The sequence below is a fragment of the Podarcis raffonei genome, chromosome 15 (assembly GCF_027172205.1).
Source record: "Podarcis raffonei isolate rPodRaf1 chromosome 15, rPodRaf1.pri, whole genome shotgun sequence".
Lineage (NCBI taxonomy): Eukaryota > Metazoa > Chordata > Lepidosauria > Squamata > Lacertidae > Podarcis > Podarcis raffonei.
In genome coordinates this window covers 23,220,503-23,244,185 of record NC_070616.1, presented here as the reverse complement: position 1 = coordinate 23,244,185, position 23,683 = coordinate 23,220,503, and the positions used below count along the sequence as shown (strand labels likewise).

The following is a 23,683-nucleotide window of genomic DNA, read 5'->3' as shown; positions in this document are numbered from 1 at the left end:
CATCACATGGCTTTGTGACCTGAAGAACTTCTTTCCAGTCTCCTGAGTGAAGTTGTACTTTCTCATTTTGTATTTTTATAAACCTTTAACTGGACATGGCTATTCACTTTCTTTCTTTTTCCCTATACTTGTAGACCATCTATGTTGCATTCAGAGTCTATTGCTGTCTTGGAAATTAGTCTGCATGTGGAGGTTCCACCCACCCCAACCTACTAACCCAGTGACTGCTGTGTGCTCCTAACTGTATGACTGGCTTGCGGGTGAGCCTCTTGGCCCCATGTGTTGTGTTGCTTCTTGTCTGTGCACCATACTGTTTAGCCTGTTATTTCCCCAAATCATGCAGCAGGTAAGAGGTGACTCTGAAGGTTGCAGAATGTGATATGCAAAGATAGGTCAATCAGGTATTTATACTACATCTTCATGCTGGCTGGGTTCAAGCATGTTGGGCTTGAATTTTGGAGAGCAGGATTCATTGTCTAGTTAAGCTGTGGTCTATGCTGGGTTGCTATAATTGTAAATATAATCATTATATATTTATTTATTTATATAATAACTTATTTCCCCTTTTGTAAAATTGAAACAGTTGTAACCTATTTCACTGTTTGTTTACGAGGGTGAGTGAAAACAGAAATATCTATCCATTACTTCATTTGCCCTGCTTAAAACTACTTATTTGTCACAGGAAGGACGTACTGCCTATTTTTATGTTACAAGCTCATCCCATTTCTAAGAGTGAGGGCTGGTACCAGTTCTTTTTTGTGAAAGTATAACATGTAAATTTGCATCCACAACATTCTGATCGTAGGTGTTCACGATTCTTTCACCTTTGTATCCTAAGTTGTAGTGATGATCTGTTCCGACTGCCATGAAACATTATGTGATTCTAGCTTAAATAGGGAACTTGGGTAGCAGGGCTGGAACAAAAATATTTCACAGACAGATTCAAAATTTGATTTCATTCCCCAGAGTGGTGGGAGCAGCCCGTTTATTATATGGTGTTTTTATAGAGTAGGGCCTGGATGTTGATCATATTAAATACAATTCAGTAGTTGATATAGAAAAGAGAGAGCTGGATTGTGTTAACATTTTCTTCCTTACAAGAACCTTACAGTGTGATGTTACCTGTATTGTTCAAACCTCTGGTATTCACATTCTGATTTCAAAATGTTATCACCTCTGTGTTGCTCATACCTTGTTTGTGTTTTGCATGCATTAACCCAATTATACAAATCATTCTGACTTTTATGAATTTTTTTCATGTTGGTCTCCATATTTCCTATATCTTTTTCTCCTGCTTTCGTGCAGATAGCTCCTCCAGGAAGACAAAGTGTAGCTCGGAGGAGAGTAGATCCGAGACGTATGGTAAGCTGAAGCAGCCACTGCAGCCTTGTGCCTTTGTTCAGTGTGCTCTGTGCTGTTGTTCTGTGTGCCCAAGGCCTCTGCCCTTTACCTGCCATGCATGGCTTATTCTGCAGCAGGGAAAAGGACTGAGCTTTTTAATGTGGCTGCTGTGTGCAAGCTTTTGGCAGATGGACACTAACTCGCGTAGTAAAAGCCAGATGTCTTTTTATTTTGTCTTCCATTTCCTAATAGGAATCCTTTTTAGGGGTTGGAATATTTAGGAATCAGTGTCAGCTAATAGCAGCTTAGGGACGCGGGTGGCGCTGTGGTCTAAACCACTGAGGCTTGGGCTTGCCGATCAAAAGGTCGATGGTTTGAATCCCTGCAACGGGGTGAGCTCCTGTTGCTCGGCCCCAGCTCCTGCCAACCTAGCAGTTTGAAAGCACCCCAAAAAGTGCAAGTAGATTAATAGGTACCGCTCCAGCGGGAAGGTAAACTGCATCTCTGTGCGCTGCTCTGGTGTTGGTGTTCCGTTGCACCAGAAGCGGCTTAGTCATGCTGGCCACATGACCCGGAAAAACTGTCTGCGGAGCGGAAAAACACTGGCTCCCTCGGCCTGTAAAGCGAGATGAGCCCTGCAACCCCAAAGTCATTCGTGACAGGACTTAACTGTCAGCGGTCCCTTTACCTTTACCTAGTAGCAGCTTAAAGGTTTGTGAATAGGTTGAGTTACAGACCATACAGGCTATGGTACTGATATGGATGTATTTGCATTTTGTTTGAAGGAAATTACAGTCATTTCACTTTTCAACTGTTTGGGCATCTCTTGCTGAGTTTTCCTTAGAGAAATGGATATCCTTACCATACCTAAGATTGGCAGCTAATTGCATAGAACCATTAGAACAGCATGGGTAGTTTTGTAACTGAAAATATTAAAACTTCAGTTAACCTTATAATAGGCATGCTCCACATCAGATATAATTTCTACCCCTTAATTTCTGTTCTACTACTTGTCTTGTGAATGATCAGACCTTTTAAAAATGGGTAAATCCAAAACTGTTAAGATTCTTTAATATCAGTGTTCCTACTGCTTTCCTTGCCTAGATTCCACCACCTCCTTACATGTATGTTGGCACAAAACCTTCTGATAATGATCTCAACTTGAACTCTGTATAATCACTTGTTACTCTGTGTCACTGTTGCTGTTTTTTTAGCACTTGAATTCTTTTCAAAACCATTTCTTTCTAGATAAGTTGTTTCAGTTTCTAGCTTTAATGCACTTTGGAAGAAATCCCATGCTTTCTCTAGAAAAATAACAAATTAAAGGGTCCAATCTTGTTACGATTTATGTACTGGTTTGCTGAACTAATTGTTCCCTGCTGCAGAATCCTCCTCATCAGTTTTGCTATGCTGAACTGCTCTGTGGGATGGAATGGACAGTGAGGCATGGTTTTTGCTATTCGTTCTAAACAATGCATATGCAAACTCTCCACAGCTAATTCATTCTTGTGTGGTTCCTTAAAAATGAGTTTAAGTAGCAGCCATAGTGGTAGCTGCTGAACCCTCTAGTTGTATTGAATATTGGTCTAAGTATCATTCAAAACTTCAGTAGTGGAAACTTTCCACTGCCATCAGTTTTTCTGTGAAGTAACCAATTAATCTATCTTGATTACAGGAAATGTGTTGTGTGCCTTTTGGGATCCATCTTAAATTTTGTTTCCCCTGCCTTTACTGTGTGCCTTGGCTTTTCATGAATGTGTAGTGAAACATGATTTCCTAACCCAAGCCTTTCTGCTTCCTCTCATACTTCCTGCAGAAACTCTGTCTTTGGTTAGGATTTATCTGTGTGGCTCCCATTCCTTTCCTTTATTTTGCTGTGCTGGCTCTCTTCCTCCCCTCCCCCCTCTTCCTACTGGTGGTGTAATTTGTGTGGAAAAGTTTGCAATATTTGTTTTGGATGGGGTCAAGCTATTTAAGAGCCTGCAAGTGGAGAATGCTATGCTTTATATGACTGCAGCCTCTTTTGCTTGTCTTTGGATATTACTGAGGAAATGTCTTGAACAGGTAAAATTGATTAGAGGTGTTGCAGTTACCCTTTTAAGGTGAAAGCTGTTGAGATGCCTGTTTTGAATCAGAGATAAGTTCACAATCCTTGATTGCTTATGAAATGAGATATAACATAAAACATAAACAGGGACTGTGGTTTTAAACTCCTGGATAATACAATATGTGTTTTGCATTCTACTTTTTAAATATCACCAGTTTCTCATATATTCAGCTGATAAAGACTAAACATTATTTTTCTCCTATTTTGGAGAAATAGCTCCATAGCAGAGTTTGGTACCTTCACATTGAATCTCTGTGTTGTGGTGACTATTGCTGTGGTCTGTTTCTCAATACCGGTAATTTCAGACATTTAAGAGGTTCAAGGAATGAGTATTGATATCAGGTTCTTTGCATAAATTGTAGTTTTTGTTCCAGGAAAGCTTAGCCAACTCATGTTCATGGCAGATAATTTGGGGGTTGAGGATGACTCAATTAGACTTTGTTGACCCTCCCCTGAACAATATTCTTTGTTCAGCTTTATGAATTTTTGCAAAACATTTGTGCTACATAAAACTAAATCTGAGATTCTTAGTCCTAAAATCTTTTTCTATATTTTTTTGGGGGATGGGGAGCTTACATGTCTATATTTTATAATGCCATTTTTTTTCTGTGGCCTAAATGGATGCTAAAGGAGTCTATATATATTGTACTGCTCCTTTCCCTCATTTTACGCCTTCTACGTCCTTGCAGTTGTAGCAAGAACAAGGAGCAAAAATGATCATGGATGCTGCCAGCTGTGTTACATCCATAACAATAACTTGAGCATAATAACAGCAGGGCTGACTGCTCAATGCCCAAAAACTGATGATAGCTGTTACTAAAGTGGGGGATGGAGTGGCGGAATAGGTGAATTTTGTACCAGATACCATAAGTAAAGGAGCGCTGTGTTGATTTTTTAAAAAATTACTGTGTCATCATTGGAAGAGAAGTTTAAGCGAATGTGCACAGGGTATGGATCTGTCTGACCTCTGCAATGGAATGTTAAAATTTGTAATTGGGAAGAGTTTTACTAGGAAAGTAAAAACCAAAAAATCTGTCATGCAATTTTTGAATGAAGTGGCACGTCCTGTAAATCCTGCTCTTTCATTCCCTTTGGCATTGTATTTTGAAATGAGACTTAGAGATACTAATCATATTAAAGAATTGGAGATGAGGAGAAGAAAGTGGTGTCTTGTGCCATAAATGCAGGATACCACCTCTCTTTCAGTTGTGTCCTGGGAAACTTCACATATTACCTTGGCAGTGTGGTTGGACCAATAACTCAAACCACATCAGCATGCCTCCAGGCAATTGCCTCTTAGGTAAAACAATGCATAAGTTTGAACCTTTTTTTTATAATCCTCAGAATTTTTGTGGGAGGCTTTTTTTTTGCATTATCAAAATGGGACCAAACCTCATGGATGCCACTTCGCTCAACTGTACGGTCTGGTCCCTATACTGTTTGCTTCCTAGAGTAATGACAATAGCTTAATAGATGCTTGAAGCAAGTCCTATAACTATTGTATGTATGTATGTATGTATGTATGTATGTATGCATGAATGAATAAATAAATAAGTTGAGCACTGGAAAAATGGAATTGATTGAGTTCTACAAGTAGTGTGTGAGCTATTGCTACTGTAATAATAAGCTCAGAATGCTTGACATATTTCTACTGAAATAATTAGTTCAGAATGCTGTAATACTGTTGAGTTGTTGCTTCTGTACAGGGCTATGCTTTTGGTTTTGCTTCTTCTCACCTATCCCATGTGTCATTGTACAGATAGCCCGTTGTACTGATAAAATGCTGGTATTTATTTACTGAACGCTTGAATTTTGATTTATTGTTACATGATTCTTATGTCAAGCCAGTTGGCCAATTACCTGAAACAGAATTTTACCTCAGGATTTTTATTCCCCCAACCCCCGCTGCAAGGAAATAGCTGGACTAATGGCCTGACTTGGTTATAGGGCTGCTTCCTACATGTACTGCAGCATTTAAAAGACAAGCAACAAATATCCAAGGAAAAAGCAATCTGTAAAAACAGTACTTAAAAAATAATAATTTCATTTTCATTTATGTACATTACAATTATTCGACAAATATTCTAACATTTCAAACTTTTACTCCCTTCTCCCTCTTTCTGTGGTTCTTTGCATTTATTTTCATCATTTCCTGCATATCTTAACTTACTCTTTTATTCATCTATCCTCATAAATATCTCATATACATTTTTGAAACTGCAGGTTGTAAAAACAATATTTAAGAGAAGTTGGGAAGATGAATAAAGGATTTTCTACGAGGCAAAGCTTTAATGTTGCTTGCTACTTGCTTGTGCAATCTACTTTTGATTGAAAAGCAATGGCAAACTCTCAGCTGATTCTGATAAATCTGGATTGCATCCGGTATGATTAAAGTTTTATACTGAACTTCAGATGTATAACCAGAAAGATAAAAATCTGTGTGCCTATAGAATGTGTTGCTAGCCCATTCATTTACTTGCATGGAATTCCAAGTCACCTATGGAGTTCAGGTGAATCGTGAAATACAATACTATATTCAGTGCCACCACTTGACAGACATTCATTCTGGCCTTCATTTGTCAAACTGTTTGGCAGAAGGCAGTTTTTAAAACTGGTTTGCTATGAGGCCAGTAGCCTGTGTTTTCTGTTGGCTAGAGAAGAGGGGAACCTCTCCCCACCCTCTGCAATCAGCCTAGAAATGGAGACTAATTACAGATAGGCCAGTCAGTGAGTTCTGTGGCTTTATTTAAAAGGTTAATTTTACATTACAGCTTTTAATACTTTACCAGGTTATTTGGGTTTAAAAAAGGTACGCTTTTAGTGTGTGGTTTGTTCAGCCCATCTGAATATCTGGAGTGGGGTTATCCATTCTGCTTTTCTCCAGATGTTGTGAATTGCAGATCCCATCAGCCTAAACCAGCATGGCCAACGGTCAAGGTTGTTGAGAGTCGTATCCTCCATATGTTTTGGACTACCATTCCCACTTCGTATCAAATTTGGTAGCTTTTTGGTGGCCATTTCCCTGATATTGGGATGCTCTCCTTGAAATGTACAAACCTGAGGATGGTGAGCCTGTGCACAGCTTTAGCAAGGGAAGCAGTTTTTATGGCAACTGTAGGTGCTATATAGAAAACATTGGAAAGAGAACAAGTGTGCAGAATCATTAAGTAGCCTGTTAACTTGGAAATGCAGGAAAAAAACAGTATAAATGTAAGAAACTGCAGAAAGAGGGGAGGGGAGTCAAAATATGATGTGGAATAATTTATGTTTTGTGTTTGTTGTAAAATGAAAAGTATAATTTATTTATTTTCATAAAAAGAATCATTAAGTAGCCCTGTTCTCTAAAGGTTATTGTTAGTTGACGAAGTGGCTGATGTGCCAGTGTACTTTACCTTTCTTTACTATACCTCTGTGTAATGCAATCAGTGTTGTAAGCATGGCCAACCTGCTGTAGTAATTACCTTGCTTATGACCTGCTCTCCCATTGTTGTTTTTTTTCCTCCTTCCATGTCCACCCTGCAGCTTCCCTTTTGCACACATTCTGTAGGTTGCAATTATCGCTTACCAAAATGAGGTTCTGGCTTGATGCCTATATTGTGTCTCTTTCATTTTTTTCTTATGCAGGTCTTGTCCAGCGTTGTGTTATTATCCAGCGAGATGAAAACGGATTTGGGCTGACCGTCAGTGGAGACAATCCTGTCTTTGTGCAGTCCGTCAAAGAAGGTGACGATGCTTGTTCAGGGCAATTCCATGTATTACAGTTGTAGTGAACACATGTGTGTCTACTTGTACCAGGCATAGGCCAACTCCGGCCCTCCAGATGTTTGGGACTACAATTCCCATCATCCCTGACCACTGGTCCTGTTAGCTAGGGATGATGGGAATTGTAGTCTCAGACATCTGGAGGGCCGGAGTTTGCCTATGCCTGGCTTTTACCTTGTAGTGTGAAACATGAATATGCATGTTTCACATTACAATGCATTCAGAAACATGGCAAAGAGAGCTTCCATTGACCCTTGTTATTAGCAGTTTATTTTTGTAGTGTACAGGTAAAATGAACATGATTGTTTTGTTTCACATTACAGATGTGCAAATAGGTCAAATATTGTAATGTGTATCCACTAAAATTCTAACATGCAAAAGGGCACTAAGTTTTCATATGAATTTTTGTGTTTGAGGAACAATACTCATGTAGAAAATAGCATTCTGTGTATTTCAGTTGTGAATTCTGTATGTGTATGTGTGTGTGTATAAAAAGGGCAAGCATAGAAAAAGAGGATGTTCCACATTCAACATGCAGTATATAGAATTTATATTTGGGTATTCTGCCAAGTATATAAATCTCTTATGAAGTGATCATAAGTATGCTAGAGACAAAAATACAGTCCAGTAGTTAGTCTGTAGTCAATAGAGGCCTACATGAGGATAAAGCCTTGCTTTATTGCATATTGGGAGACTAGTGCAACTCTAGAGACTGAATTGAAAGAAGTGCTTTATTGTCTTTGCTATGAAGGAAAGGAAGGATTGGTTGCTCTACTTGCAACCAATCACATTAGTTTCCTAGAATATATAGGCTCTTGGAATGGTAGGTTGCAAAGGCAGAATAAAGGCAGAATAAAGACTTGGATGCAGCTGCATGGTAACCTCCCACATTGTATATTTTGGCCCAAAACAGAAGCAGGGAGGGAGGGAGGTAGACAAGTGGACTGTCCTTTTCCTCCTTATGAAATCCAGCAAAGCAGGTTTTGTGGCTCATGCTGGTGATGGTCTGGCATGGTCTGCAGTAGGGGACAACATGTGCCATTGGAACAGCATACATCAAGCATGTCCAAAGTCCATTTTGGGGGCCTAATTCGGCCCTCCGGTCGTTTAAATCCAGCTCCTGCGGCAGTTTATTTCCTGGGGTAAAATCCTAAAAAAACATCAACAACTCCAATCATAAAAGAAGCTCAACAACTCCAACCCTTAAAAAAGCTCAACAACTTTGGTTGGCCCTTTGGTCGGCCCTCATGGCCCTTCACTTCATCAAATCTGGCCCTCTTTGAAAAAAGTTTCGACACCACTGGCATACATAGTCTTTACAGAAAGGGAAGGGTGTGTTTGGCTTGGACACTAGAGTAGAAGAACACTGGGAACAAAAATGTGTTGAGTTCTAAATGGCTGCTTTTTCCCTTTAGATGGAGCAGCCATGCGGGCTGGGGTTCAAACTGGTGACCGAATTATTAAGGTGAGAACATTTAGTGTCATTAGAAGAGTAAATTGCTGCTGGAGAGTGACAAGAATGCTTCCATGGTCGTCATCACAGTGTTTTGCCAAAATCTACCTCCCAGGAACATTTGAGACACTGTGTGTTTTTCTATATTTAGAATTGGCAATGATCAAGAGGTATTTTTTTGCCAGATGCTTTTTTTTTGTACAGCACTCTAGTTTCATAACCTTGCTTTATAAGCTGATGTACATTGCACAAGGCTTCAATTTCATGTCTACAAAAAGGTCTTTAAGCATAGAGTTGGTGTTTGTATGTGTGTGTAGAGGAGGGCAGAGCCAGAATTCACTTCAGTTTCTCATACAGTCCTCCATCAAAATCACAAGCAAGTTTGGATTTGGATTTGATATCCCGCTTTATCACTACCCAAAGGAGTCTCAAAGCGGCCAGCAATCTCCTTTCCCTTCCTCCCCCACAACAAACACTCTGTGAGGTGAGTGGGGCTGAGAGACTTCAAAGAAGTGTGACTAGCCCAAGGTTACCCAGCAGCTGCATGTGGAGGAGCGGAGACGCGAACCCGGTTCCCCAGATTATGAGTCTGCCGCTCTTAACCACTACACCACACTGGCTAAGTGAATATTTGGCTCTAAAACAATCTAAGAGTATGACTCCAAAGGTTTTATCTGTTGTTAAATTGTATGTCTGATGCCTGTGATGAAAATCTTCTACTGTTTTAGTTCGATATTTCAGGGCATTCTTGTCTATCATGCTGTTGGAGCATAGTTCCTGTTAAAAGGCATGAAGGAAGTGAAATCAGTTTAGCTTTGTAGCATGGAAGACCCATGTCATGTACAATTGAAAACGCAAATTCACACAGCTATTACCTCTTCCTAGGTGAATGGGACTCTGGTAACCCACTCAAACCATTTGGAGGTGGTGAAGCTGATAAAGTGTGAGTAAACTAAGGACAAACTGCTATTGTTCTCCCTGGGCTGAATCATGGAGGTTGAACTGTCCGAGTTGAGCCAGGGGACAGTTTGTAATGGGATTCTAGCCATGATACTGCTTTATTACTGTCAGAGGGCATTGGGGTGCATTTCAGGATCATAGTATTAAATGGAATCTGGCATAATTTGGAAAACTATGAACCTGTGGGTATGAACCTTAAGACCTGCGGGTATAGGGCGGTATAAAAATTTTAATATATAATAATAAATATTTTTTTAAAACTCTCACAGTCTATGAGACACTTAAACCTATTTGACTAGCAGGTGACTTCCGCTGCTTGTTTTGTTAAAAGCTAGGGGGAAAGTTGCTTATCTGACAGTCCTTCACATTTAATTCTTCATCTTGTCAACATTATTCAGCTGATATTAAACCTGTGCTTGTCATGCTTAGTTGTCTTGATTGTCTGCACTATAGCTGAAGCAGGTGGAATGATCATATGACCAACTTCTTTAAACAGGGATTATTTGGCCCAGGACAACTCTGTGCTTCCTCGGCTCCTGTGGTACTGCACACATTGTTTGGTGCTCCAGTGCCATAAGTATACATGTGGTGGGTGCTTGAGAAAACAGAAGGAATCTGCTTCCTCTGTTGCACCTTTTCTAATGTACACAATACCCTGACAAGCATCACACTTTAGGAATCCTGGGTCGATACTTAATAGCTAAAGTGGGTTTTGCTTGCTTGCATGTGTTCTCTCAGTTAGTAGTCTTGGCAGATATCTTAGCACGAGAAGTTGGTTTTCTGAATGGATAGACTTTTTCCTCTCGGATCACAAGACCAAAAATAAATGGGATTTTGTCCTGTCTCTGCAGCGGGCTCCTATGTAGCACTCACTGTGCAAGGGCGCCCACCTGGGTCGCCCCAGATTCCACTGGCTGATTCTGAGATGGATCCAGTAGCATTTGGACATATGTCTCCCATCATGACATCTCCACACTCGCCTGGAACATCTGGAAACACAGAGAGAATTACCAGCCCGGTGTTGATGGGGGTAAGATCTAGCAGGTTTGGGGAGAAGTGGGTTGGACTATGTGGTATGAAAATGTCCTTTGTCCTGCCCCAACCACTCTAATGGTAATAAAGTCTTAAGTCCTGCGATGCATCTGATTAGTCTGCTACAATATATATTTCTCTACCTAGCCATATTGCCACAGAACTCAAATTGTTGTATTTATATGGAGGCATGAGAAAGAGGCAGAATTGGGATAGCAGTGGGTGGCACTGCTGTTGATCTGTTATGCTGCTGCTTGAAATAGTATTTTATCCAGCCCATCTGTCATCCATAAATTTGATTCTCTGCTGAAGGCAAGGAGAGAGGATCACATGATAATGAAAATGTAACAAACATGTCCCTGCTAAGAAATAAAATTAGCCCAGTGATTGTGTTGTCTTAAATACAAAAATAAGTATGGATAACTTATAATGTGTTTTAACATACTGTGAGCAATTCAGAATACTTTGTAGAAGATCTATTTGAGAACAGTTGAACTTGCCTTGTAATTATGTTTTGCCTTCTCTTCTTATCAGGAGGAAAATAATATTGTTCATAGCCAGAAGGTGGAGATTTTGAGGAAGATGCTTCAGAAGGAGCAGGAGAGGCTACAGGTACCAAAGAGGAATCTTTTGGAGAGAAAAAAGAATGCTGCTTCCTAAATCAGCCATTTAACCTGGTTTAACACCTGAATCCCAAGCACAATGCAGGAATGATTGTACATTTGAAAGCTCTAAGATTAAGTCTGCATTGAATGTTTCTCAGGGAGGCATCTTCATGTTCCCTTAGAGCAGGGGTCAGCAACCTAAGGCCCATGGGCCAAAAGTGGCCCACAGGGTCATTTAATGGGCCCATGAGCCGCCCCCGAACTGAGCTGCCTGCTTGGTGAGTCCCCGCACGCTGTTCTGAAGAGGCACAGCGTGGCTTGGGAACTCACTTCTGCGGTGCTGAAAATCGCGTTGACGCAGACGTCGGAAATTGCGGGGGCATGTGCACACACGATCTGGCCCACAGAGGGATCTCCACTGGAGTGAACCGGTCCAGGCAGGGTAAACCTTGCTGACCACTGCCTTAGAGAAACAAAAAGTCACAGAACCTCTGGAAGTGAATATTAGTGCAGTTTATTATTCTTAGGCAATGTTTCAAGTTAATTTATTTTCAGATTTGGGAGGCACATTGCCTCCTTATCCCAGCCATTACATTAACTTGAATCATTGGTTGCTAACATGGAGGGAAAGAGGACAAATGGCTATAGAAACCTGTATAGAGTTGTTTTTAGTCTTCAGTGTAATTGCAGAACTATGTGTGTATATATACAGTTTTTAGTAATTTTATGTCTGGCACATTTTTGTATACTACAGAGCACTTCACCAATTCAAACTAATTTATCTTTACAAGGCTGTGGAGTCCTTGTCTGTGGCCTCCCAGTGACCTTCAGCCCTTTTTGTCTCTGACATTCTCTCACTGAACTGACTTCATTAGTAGGAATAGTATTTATTTATTTTTATTTCTTACAATTTAACATTCAATATTAAAAAACAGTGTAAAACAAATTACAGTCACAAGAATAAGGTGGGTGCTGAAAACGTGGCTTAATTAGTATTTGAAACGTGGCCTGTAAATAAAACCAGGGGATCATAATGATGGAATGATTCTCCAAATCTTTAAATTGTTTTAGTCCTTGCAAGAAGATTACGGCCGCACTCCCACTCCAAAACTGCTCAAGGAGATCCAGGAAGCCAAGAAGCACATCCCTCAGCTGCAGGAACAGTTGTCCAAGGCAACAGGCTCTATTCAGGTAATGGGAATGCTTGCAGTCTTGATCAGACTATCCTAGAAGGGAATGTTGTGTGGGAGGAGGAAACTGTTCCCAGCTCTGTCTGTGCCGGTTTGCACAAGCTTGCAGTGTTCTCTGAGTGCAGTAAATTAAAGTACACACAAGTTAAAGCTTGGTCTCATTTCTGATTGAGCTCATAGAAACTGATGATTGATGAGATCATTATGCAGAGGATTTAAAGTCTTTTTATGAGTAATTACACACATACCTTGTTCAAATCATTTAGTAGGGTTAAATATAGCTGTATGCAGATGCCTGGCCCTTTTGTAAAGTTTTGGGGAGCCCTTAAATTAGAGGCCAAGATGTGTTTTACATAGTTTTCATCAGGGACCTGCAAAATTTTACATGTCCCTCTTCTGATATAGCTCACTCTTTTAAAATTTTTGTTAAAGCATCACTATATGGGGTGCTTGGTGTTTCTTACCCCTGTCTGTCTATTTACAGGATGGAGTTTTATCTTCCAAGTCTGTGGCAGAGTCTTTGCAGATCAGCGAGGTAGAGACTGAGAGCGGGGATGGGCTGAACAAAGGAGACTGCAGTTTTGGTGATGGCTCCCAGTTAAATAGTGACACAGCTGAGGTGAGCACTTTGCTTGAAGCAACATGTGATTTGATTAGTGAGTTTTGTCTTGGCCAGTATCTTGTATTTGGAAGGCAACCAATCCTCTTCTGATAGAAGCAAGTGAGACCCAGTTTTAAAGAGTTGTGGTGGTTTTAGTGTCCATGTCACTTGACATCTTCCTTAAAAATTGCTGTTTCAATCCTGTTTCTCCTGCCTTCCTCCAAAGAGTGCCAGGTGGCTTTATGTGCAATCTTATGAGGTGGGTTTGACTGAGTGAGTGACTTGACCAAGATGACCCTGTGAGCCTTCTGGCCTAGCAGGAATTTGAACCCACCTTTTCAAGCCCAGTTTTGATCCCACAAATAATTCCTGCTTCTGTATTCTTCCTGTTGCCTCTCCTACCTTTCAGATGCTTAAGCTGTTAGTCTGCATACTTAGAAAGAAAGGTGTGAGGACAGAATCCAATGTTGTGTAGAAGCCTGCTGTGTGAGTCTTCATTGGCAGCCTGGAGAAGGAGTGCCATATTTTTCAAGCCCGGGGTTTCCTGGCACACACCCAGTTGCTGTGCAGAGAACAGCAGTGCTGGCCTCTCCTAGAGAATCAAGGGGAATAACAGTACCTTTCAGAACATGTTAGAAGCCATTTTGTGGTTAGAATGACTCAAACTTTTAGGGGCAATTTGCCATTAAAGGGAAGGGGCAGGAGCTTGATTCCTACCACAGACATCTCAGTCCCTTTCCAACTGTTTTTTTTGTGAATTGAAATATTTGGGTAGGGCTCAGGGCAACCTAAACCGTTGCATGCTAGCCTAGATTAATATATTTCCAGGTTTAAAGCAAGAGAACTAAATGCTATTTTCTCTTTTGGGTAGTGACTGTCTTACATCACATCACTCCCCTCCCCTCCCCTCCATCACCTAATTTTTTAAATAGTGACTTTTAAAAATCTGTGACACTATTGTAAACTTGATAGTTTTAATTACTGGCATATGTTTATGAATGGTGCCGCACAGATGTGAACACTAGATTCCTAACCTGGCAGAAGCAAGTACTTTGAAGCTGTATACTTGGAATGCTTTCAGACAGGATTTTCTGTGGAGTTGCTGCTGAATTGCTGCTGTTTGTACACCCAGTCCCACCCCCAGCATTCTTACAATGCCATCATCACAGTACAACCCCCTTTAAGCTTCAATCCAGATTTCCCTTTTCTGCAGAGAATCTGATAAGCAAAAATAGCCCTAATCATCTGCAGTCATTGCTGCTGTGGAAGTTCATTAGTGCATTGCGGGGGCAGTGGATTGCTTGCCACGTTTGTGGAATTTCAGTGGGTGGTCTTTTACCACCACACCTCTCTTTCATTTTTTTCCTCACCTGAGCAGAACAGAGTGATTTTTTTCCTGACACCCCATTGCCAAGCAAAATACACTTATTACGATTGATTGCTGCATGCTGTGAAGGCACACAGCAACCCATTTTGAATGAGCTATTCCCTCAAGATCTCCATACTGTAAATGTAGAGGATTGTCTCTGAGGCAGCAATCAAAGTACATACATCAGACTTTAACAAATGCAGAGGTTTTTAAATTATTTTTGTCAATGCATTATTATACATTTATATAAAAAGGACAATACTTGATATACACACAAATACACTTTTCATGTTAGGCTATACGTACATTATTCTGCCATGATTTTCTTTATTAAAACAAGTTGTACATGTTACAAATAGGAAATGCTATTTATATGACTTCTACAAAGTTCATAAGCAGGGAGTAATTGATGGGGAGGGGGAGTCTAAAGCTTATAATTCTGTACCGGCTGTTTTGGGGAGGAGGCTGATGTTCCCTTTCCATTTACTTTTGAAACATGATTGCTGTTAAGTGACGTTTTGGTAGCCTTTGGTATCACTGGGCATTTTCAGGTTGAATGAATGAAGACTCTCAATTTAGGCCCATAATCCAGCTTTAAAAATGACTGCAATTTGGAATTTATCAGAAATGGAGGCTCTTCTCTTTACTCTAAGAAAGTAGTTGAACAGTTATTTACCTAAACTTTCAAGTAAGTGTGTGTGCATGTGCATGCACACCATTTTAGTAAATATAATTTTGAGAGAAAAATGAGGATTTAATAAAAAGTGGGATGGGGATCCTAGGCATAAAAAACCCCCAAACCACAGTATATCTTTCCTCCAAAGGAGGCAAAATTCTTAGAGAGATTTGCATAAAATTTCTTATAGGCTTCTCATGGTTAAGATGAAGTATTAGCATTGTATAAACAATCACAGTTAAATAGTGGATCATTTGGCCACTTTGATTATCTTTTTAATACTGAGGTGCATTTTCTGCCACAATCCTATACTTGCTGGGAATAAGTCCAGCAAAACTAGGTGGATCTTACATCTTGGTAGACTTGTGCAAGATTGTGTTGCCAGCTGTGTTTTTTTGAAAACGGTGTTTAAAAAGAGGAGCAAGCCAGAAATCATGAAGGCTCTATGTCTAAAATTAAGTTTGTTTCTCTTTCATGTCCCAATGAGATTTTAAGGCCAAATGATTTTGAGATAACAGTATCTCAGGGAGGATACTATACCATTCTTTAACATCCTCAGTATGCTGCGTTAACAAGTTTTGCTTTATTGCAGAAGAATATAGAACTTGGTTACTCATATACACTATATGATGTTGGTGGTGCCCATTAATGTTGTTTTAGCTCTAATGTATACTTTACAAATGTATGAGTTCAGGAGTCATGGGATCGTCCTTTCTTGTTTGTTCTCATTTTTTGATACTGCAAGCACTGAGAAAACTTTCTCTCTTTGTTCTTCCCAGAGTCCCCGGGGTGGCCTGAAGGAACGAATCTATCTGGACGAGAGCCCAGAGAAGAGTGAGACACAAGATACTGTGAGTGTATGATAAAGATTTTGGGTGTATGAGGTGTTAGGGGAGGGGTAGTATCTCTAGTGTGGGACATGTATGGCTTCTTCTGGGGTTGTTTGTCCACCTTTGGTTCCCACCCTGCACTCAGCTTTCACCAGTGGCTCCTAGAAACTGTCAGCATGTGACAGTGGCCACACCCTGGGAAAATGCTATGACTGGCCAGCTAAATCAGGTGAGGGTAGCTGATGCGTCTCAAACTCTCAGTGAGCTAGGAACTTCTGTTACATGCAAAGACAAGCAGTGGTGGATTGAGTCGATGAGACCAATAGTGGGTCCAACAGTCAAGAAGGTTTTTGCATGTGCTGTAGAAGGAAGTGAGGGGCAGGTGGGGCTCATCAACTTGGGAAAGTAGCCTATCTAGAAGAAGGAAAAGTCTTATCCTAAACCTCTGCTCCCTTGTGGGATATATTCAAGAGAAGAAAAGGCTGAGGAGTAAACCCTATGCAAATCCAGAGCAGAGTCCCTAAGCCGGTTGGATGGCACCTTGGTTGCCTCCTTCTGGCAGCTCCTGCAACAGGACTGGTGCCAGATGTATTGCTCTGCTTTCCTTTGGACCACATTAGTGATGACAGGAGAGAGGTCTTGTCATCTGGGCAGTCCAGGACCTCCATACACACTACCGAAGCTTGACCCCAAGGAGATCCCTTTGCTGTTGCTAATGCAGCGGTTTCACTTCACCCCTGGAGGTGCACTGGATTGTCTCTCAAGACAGAGGAATGGCAACAACAACCACAACAACCATGAAGATTTAGATAGCAACTTCTGGTATAGCCTTACTGTCAAGAGTCCCTGTTATTCTTATATTTTCCTTATTCTTTAGATGTGAATTGGTTCCAGTCTTTTCAGATGACACTTTAATCTTGAATTCATTTTGTTGTAGAAATTCATCTTTATAGAAATCAAGGCTGTTGAGAAATTTGTGTTAAGAAACAAGAGATTTCATTCGTTTATTTTATTGTCTTTTGTTGAATGCTTCCTAATGTGCCAGCCAGGATTTTGTATTTATCAGAGCAACTCCCTTGTTGTAATCAATTGAGAATTGCCACTCAACGCAAGGCTGAAGGGAGGGGCTAATAGGTCTGTGCCAGAGCACAGGCAGACATTCCTAGGTTCAGTCCTCAGCATTTTCAGTTAAAAGGATATGAGAAAGCAGGGCTTCCTCATGAGAGCAGCTGCCAGTTCATTGATAGTGCTGGGTTAGATAGATTAATAGGCTGACTCAGCTATTGGTTTGTGCATTGAACAGCAGCTATGGGCCCATGTGGATGCCTTCTGTGTACTTAGTTAGAAGGATTATATAACTTAATGAGCAAGGATTGCAGCATGTGGGTTTGAAGTGTTTTGTCCTTTTCTTTGAGTGCCCTTGAACTTGAGGGGCAAACTCTAGCAGTGCTTGGGTTAGTTCTGCCTTGCCATTAAGGAAGATAATTTGTGTTTTCCCTCTATGTTTATATCCCACTTTTTTTACTGCAATCCGCAAAGTGGTTGACAACATTTTATAAACATACTACTCATTCATTCATTTATATCGCAACCGTTTATATAGTGCTTAACAACATAGTATCTAAGCAGTGGTATAAGACTGCAAAAGAGATACTATATAGCTGAAACCAGTTAAAATTAGACAAACCTTGTTTACTTGAAATACTCACTGAAATAAAAATAAACAATAACAAAAGTTCTTCATCAAACACCAGAAGTTCAGCAGTGAGGGGGTCTGATCTGAGCCAGGATGGAGTTACTGAGCTGGTAGATAGATGTTGGCTGGTAGCACCACGCATTGAAGTCATAGGCCACTAACAGTGACTTCTCCAAAGACTTTTGTGATTGGGCAAGGATGTAAGGCATATCATTACATCAAGAACAGCTCACTTAAAATGAAAACAAAACAAATCCTGCAAACAACCAGCTCTGCTGAAGCAAGAATTAGCATGTTCTGTTCTGATCCGTTGGGCAGTTGATGTAAGACACCCTATTGGTTTGAGACGAGTCAATCCAGAAGGAACAGAAGCAGGATCCTGATGATGTCTTGATCTCTCACACATATTTCCCGTATATTCCACTGTAGTTGTTTACAATGGTCTATAATTCTCCATGTAAGCACATAAACAGTGCTTGCTACACATATAAATATGGGTAATGGCTCAAATACCTTTTTTTGAAGATAAATTATACACAACGTCATTTTCCATAACTGTGCTACATAATTCTGACTGCTGAATTTCAGTGGATTCACTGCGGTGTAATTTTAGAAAGACCCTTGCAGCAAACATGATGTGGATAAATTAAGTAGTGTTATTATAGCAAACAAACATCACCGGTTCTTGTTTTTATCCCAAACTAATCAGCTGAATAAAAATACTAAACAGAACGCCCTTGTTTTATCCACATTCGTCAAAAGAGCAGTTCCTTGGATTATTATTTGTTTCTTCCTTTGTCAATGCTAGGACTCTCAATCCAGTATTGGAAGTCCCTCCAGTCGTATTGCACCTCCAATCATAGGAGCAGAAGATGATGACTTTGATGGTGAACAGGAGCAGGTGAAGTTTTAACTGTTCTCTTCTTAATGTAAAAGGCTGGTTGTGGTGTGATTGCTTCTCTATGGTTAAGTGACAGGTTTGTTCATGCAGAATTTTGTTTTGGTGGTGGTAGGAGCCCCCTTGGGAAAATTCTATTAAACTTGTTAGAGGAGTCATTGATAGGTTGACCTTAGCCAGCAGTAATTGATTGGGATTTTTTGTTTTAAAAGATATGGGCTGGGAGCCATTTTTTCTATCCTAATTTGTAAATATGCTTAAGTTAGTAGCTTTACTGGATTTTCTAGTCCTGGTACAGAAGAGGGGTGGGACTTGGGGTTATCATTTCTAACCCTGCTTCCCTTCTGTAGGAAAGTGGCCTTTGATTTTCCCGGTCATCAGGACCTTGATAATAATAAAAAATATAATATTGCTTTGCAGAAGCTACCAGTTATAATGGTCTACACCTTTAGAACAAAACTGGCAGTAAAGCAAAATAATCCTTTGGCCCTGTTGGAGAGTGCCTTAGACGGAGGAGGATATTCTCCCCCCCTCCTTTTTTTGTTTGTTTGTTCTGGCTGCTTTAGTTCCTGAAATTATATATTTGGATGTTTCCGCTGTTGATATTTATTGATTTCAACTGTTTTATGTATAATGTGAACCACATTAATATTTGTAATCATATGAATGAAAAGTAGCATTTACATTAAAATAAATAAATAAGCCCATCTCTTCCAAAGTATTTTGACTGACTGGAGATTTATAAGGAGGTTAAATGTGTGTGTTTAGAAACTGTGTTAAAATGCAGGGTGGTGTGGAAGGAAAAGGAAGCAAGCTTATGCCAAGTTTTTCTGAATCAACAAAATGAGGGAGGGAGGAGGCAGATATCTTGGAGATGCTGGTTCTGATATTGTCTCATCTGTATGTACAGATCAATGGGCAGTGCAGCTGTTTCCAGAATATAGAGCTGTTGAAATCTCGCCCTGCTCACCTGTCTGTCTTCCTGCATCATGTCGTGTCCCAGTTTGACCCTGCTTCATTGGTAAGATGCCATTCTAGATGTAGTTTCATGTTGTGGATCTAATGGATTTTGAATTTCTATTTAACCTATTTCCATGCAGTCATAGCCTTCTGGGTTCAGGAAGAAAAACTCTTATTTATTTTCAGATTTTAAATTTGGTTCAGAAATGAAGTTAACGCTCAAAGCAACTCGGCTGCTGGTGTTGGTCTTGTGTTTCTCGAAGGAAATTGTAACTCCTTTAGACTATCCTTTTAAAAAATCCTTTTCTTTCCTCATAGCTTTGCTATCTTTTTGCGGACCTGTACAAACAAACAAACTCCAAAGAGACTCGGCGTGTCTTTAGTGAGTTTAACCAGTTCTTCTTGGATCGAGCTGCAGTAAGTTCCAAAGCACGCATACCATTCTTCCTATATGTATTACTAATTGCAACTAATTTTGCTTTACTGATCTTTGATTTGATGGTCTCAGGGAGCAAGTTTTAACTTTAAATCATCATAATTGCTCTGTAACCAAATGTTCACATTGAGGCAGAATAGGCAGAGTCCCTTACATTTCCAAGGCAGATTAATTTTTAGATGTAGTTCTTAGACCAACTAATTGATTTTTAGATGTGGATCTTTGCTCAGCTTACATTTCACATTAAACCAAAGTTTAAAACACACTATGGTTTACTGTAAACAAGTTTCCACGGTGCTCCCCCTCTTCTCCTGCAGCTGCCATGCCACAGATGAAATGTGTCGGAATCTGGCTTGTTGTTTATTTGGAAAATGCAGACCTTGGTTTGTTTGGTCTGCAGCCCAGCAGCAGTAGAAGGGAAGGCACATCACAATAACAGTTTATTCACATTAAACCATAGTTTAATGTGAATTTAAAACTAATGTGACGCGTGAACCAGTTCATAACAGTCTTGATCAAGGGACCCAACACAGTAAAAGGTTGTATGCCTCATGCTTTGTGTGTGTGTGTGTGTGTGTGTGTGTGTGTGTGTGCGCCTGAGATGATGTGCAGTCGGAGGACATCTCTGAGGATGTGAAGGTGCCTAGACTGATTGATTGATTTTACTTGTACCTTTTTATTGTTGCAGAATCTGAAAGTCCCAGTCCCAGAAGAAATTTCTGCAGATCTAGGTAAGATTATTTTAAATCTTGTATTGAGAATGCTTTCTGATAAGCGCCTATACTGAAGGGGTTTTGTGTCCTCACAAGACTCCCTGTGATATCACAGAGCTGAATTTGGGAGACAGAAAGAAATTGCATTGGTGTTTATGTAATGCAGACCTGCTGTGGGCTGCTAAATCCTTTGGTAACTGGGCAGGAAGATAATCCATGCTGCAGAACCCAAGAAAAAAAAATCACAGAGAAGTCTTTCATTCTGAGTGAAACAGATTGACATTTCTTCCTTTTACCTGCAGAAAAGAGAAGGCTAGACTTGATTCCTGAAGAATTGCACCGCCACTATATTCAAACTATGCAAGATAAAGTTTTTCCTGAAGTCCAGAGGCACCTTGAAGATTTTAGGTATATATTGATTCTGTGTGGCTTTCTGCTGGCTTCAAAGAGTAATTTTGCATCTTCTTTCTGACCTTCTGGCATGGTCCCAGTATGGGATGACTAGAGCATAGGCCAAAACATTGAAGCCTTTTGGAGAGGGTTTGGCTTCTGCCCTTTCACAGCAGCAGAAGTAGCAGTAGGAAGGGTTGCGGCCTCAGCCTTTCCTGTTTAGCTCTTCTCAGCTGCCCTGCCAAGCAGCTGACCTCCATAGAGTCAGTCCTTCCTGGGAAGAGAAAATCTCTGCTTTTCAGTGAAATGGATCACTGTAAAATTATTATTATTATTTTAAAAATAGTCCTCTTCAAAATTCAGAACTTCTTTTTGCCGAGATAAATTCTCTGTGTGGGAAACTTCCAGAGTCCAACAAACTCATTTCTGTGACGTTAAAGAAAGATAGGCAGTTATTGTTGCTGTTTCATGAGCAGGTCTTCTAGCCTGGTATTAATATTCTGTGCATGCCTGACAGGGAAACCAACTGGCTGGCACAGGCATAGCAACTGACTTCACAGTGACCCAGCAGTTCCTGTGCTCAGCATAGATTGTTTACACCAGTACTTGCTGGTCACTGTGTGTAAAAATCAGTGCTTCATGTTAAGGTTGCTGCACTGCAAGCTTACAACTTTGAAGTACTTGTTAGCTTCACCTTCTGCAGTGTGAAGTACAGTCTGTTGGAAGCAGATTGCTCAAGGGTACAAGCTTGATAGTGGCATGACTGGCCATGATGCCCCGAGGGTACATGTTAGCTGCCCTGAGTGATGGGTGTACATTTCTTCAGTTCTGCTTCCCAGTAATTTCATTCAGGCTGCTGTTCCCCTATGTATTCAGACAGAAACGCAGCATGGGGCTGACCATGGCAGAAGGAGAGCTAGCCAAGCTGGATGCAGAACGTTTTCGTGACCGGAGCACACTGGAGAAGGAGAGAGCATGTGCGGAGCAGATCATTACCAAAATTGAAGAAGTGCTGTAAGTGTGCGTGTGTTGGATGTGGTATCTCTGGCTCCCATAAGCAGAAAAGGGAATTTGATGATGATGTCTGTCACAGCTGCATTTTGTTGTAATAAGGCTCATATCTAGTCCTAACCAGGACTCAATTTTTCAAAGGACCCACAGAACCTCAAAAAGAATTCCATTCTGTAAAAGTTTGGTCTGATAGGTAATTCAGAATTTGTCAGGCAGAATTAGAGAGAACAGGATGATGATGCAACTGCTAATTGGCTTCTTCTGCCACTTTCCTTTGCAGGATGACGTCTCAACCCATTGAAGAAGAGAAGAGGTAAGCAAATAGTTTCGTAGCTGTTGTTTTTAGTAGTGCCTTTGTCACAATCCTGCCCAGTGTTGTCTGCGTCGTGACCAGGTGGAGAGAGCCCTCTGCTGGCTGTGTGGGCATATTTAACTTCTAAGTTCTAAGCAGTACACAGTAAACTCAGTACTGTAAGTGCTATGACTCCTATCTTTCTGTAGCGTGAAAAGCTCCCCACCACTTTGTTTCTTTTTACTTTCTGGCAGCATTCAGTAAATTTGCAAATCAGGTATATTTTGCTTTCAATAACTTCTAGTTCACTTTCTACATGATTATTCAAACTTCTCCATAGCTCAGCAGTAGAGTACATGCTTTGCATGCAAAAGGTCCTAGGTTCAGTTCCCAGCATTTTCATGTAGGGCTTGGAATGTCCCCTCTCTGCAACCCAAGTGAGCTGCCATCAGTCAGTGTGGGCAATATTGATCTAGCTGGACCAATGGTCTTACTCAGTGTATGGCAGCTTCCTGTGTTCTTTCAATTTCCAGCTGCATAAACATAAACAGGTTTTAATAATGTATTGGCCCGAATATAAGCCACACCTGCATATAAACTGCACCCTTAAAATTCAAGGATTATTTGCAGGTGCGGCCACCAAGCCAGTGCCAAAGCTTGGTGCCCCACTCTTCAAGCTGGCACCAGCTTGGAGAGCTGGGTGCCTGCCTCCCAGCTGGTTGGCGGTGGGGGGGGGGGAAAGCATGCACAGGCCAATAAGCTAGGGAGCGTGCGCACCGCCAACCAACTGGGAGGCTGCACTGTTTGGGGAGCAGTGTTCCTGCCTCCCAGCTGGTTGGCGGTGCGCGCACTCCCATGGTGCTTGGTGATGGGGGAGAGCGGTGTGCCCATCTCCCAGCTAGTTGGTGGTGTGCACACTGCCTAGCCGGTTGGCCTGTGCATGCTGCCCCCCCCCCCACGCCAAACAGCTGGGAAATGGGCACAACACTCCCCTCAACCGCCAAGTAGTTAGGGAGCACTCACCACCAACCAGCTGGGAGGCAGGCGTGCTACTCCCTCCACCCCCACCACCAAGCAGCTTTCAGCAGCATATGGTAAAAAGTCACGAATATAAGCCCACACCTTAACTTTTCAGGTCTTAAATTGGGGGGGAAAGTGCGGCTTATATTTGGGCCAATACGGTAGTAGTCATCAGGCTTATTATTTCTTTACAAGCAGAATAGATATGCTGGCCATTAATAAGGGTATCAATGTGTGGTGCAGAAGCAGTACAAACTGATGCTCCAATGCCAGATAAGTCCTTAAGTGAAAACAATTTGCTACTCTCTCATTTTCAAGCAACCTGATACTGCTTTTTATGT

At 40.9% G+C, this 23,683-nt stretch overlaps 1 protein-coding gene across 4 annotated transcripts in view; it reads left to right on the top strand.

The window, feature by feature from the left end:
• The window catches only part of ARHGEF12 (Rho guanine nucleotide exchange factor 12), an 87,588-nt gene that overhangs the window by 38,386 nt on the left and 25,519 nt on the right, over window positions 1–23,683 (top strand). For 2 of the 4 annotated variants that reach the window (XM_053367336.1, XM_053367335.1), the window contains exons 4-19: window positions 1,306–1,362; window positions 7,073–7,171; window positions 8,626–8,675; window positions 9,549–9,606; window positions 10,475–10,653; window positions 11,190–11,267; window positions 12,332–12,451; window positions 12,935–13,069; window positions 15,876–15,947; window positions 18,431–18,523; window positions 19,431–19,541; window positions 19,799–19,897; window positions 20,605–20,647; window positions 20,932–21,037; window positions 21,896–22,033; window positions 22,311–22,343. In XM_053367336.1, coding sequence (XP_053223311.1) covers window positions 1,306–1,362; window positions 7,073–7,171; window positions 8,626–8,675; window positions 9,549–9,606; window positions 10,475–10,653; window positions 11,190–11,267; window positions 12,332–12,451; window positions 12,935–13,069; window positions 15,876–15,947; window positions 18,431–18,523; window positions 19,431–19,541; window positions 19,799–19,897; window positions 20,605–20,647; window positions 20,932–21,037; window positions 21,896–22,033; window positions 22,311–22,343 — 1,471 coding nt within the window. The remainder of the gene's footprint in view (window positions 1–1,305; window positions 1,363–7,072; window positions 7,172–8,625; window positions 8,676–9,548; window positions 9,607–10,474; window positions 10,654–11,189; window positions 11,268–12,331; window positions 12,452–12,934; window positions 13,070–15,875; window positions 15,948–18,430; window positions 18,524–19,430; window positions 19,542–19,798; window positions 19,898–20,604; window positions 20,648–20,931; window positions 21,038–21,895; window positions 22,034–22,310; window positions 22,344–23,683) is intronic. The other 2 variants (XM_053367338.1, XM_053367337.1) reach the window with 1 other exon arrangement.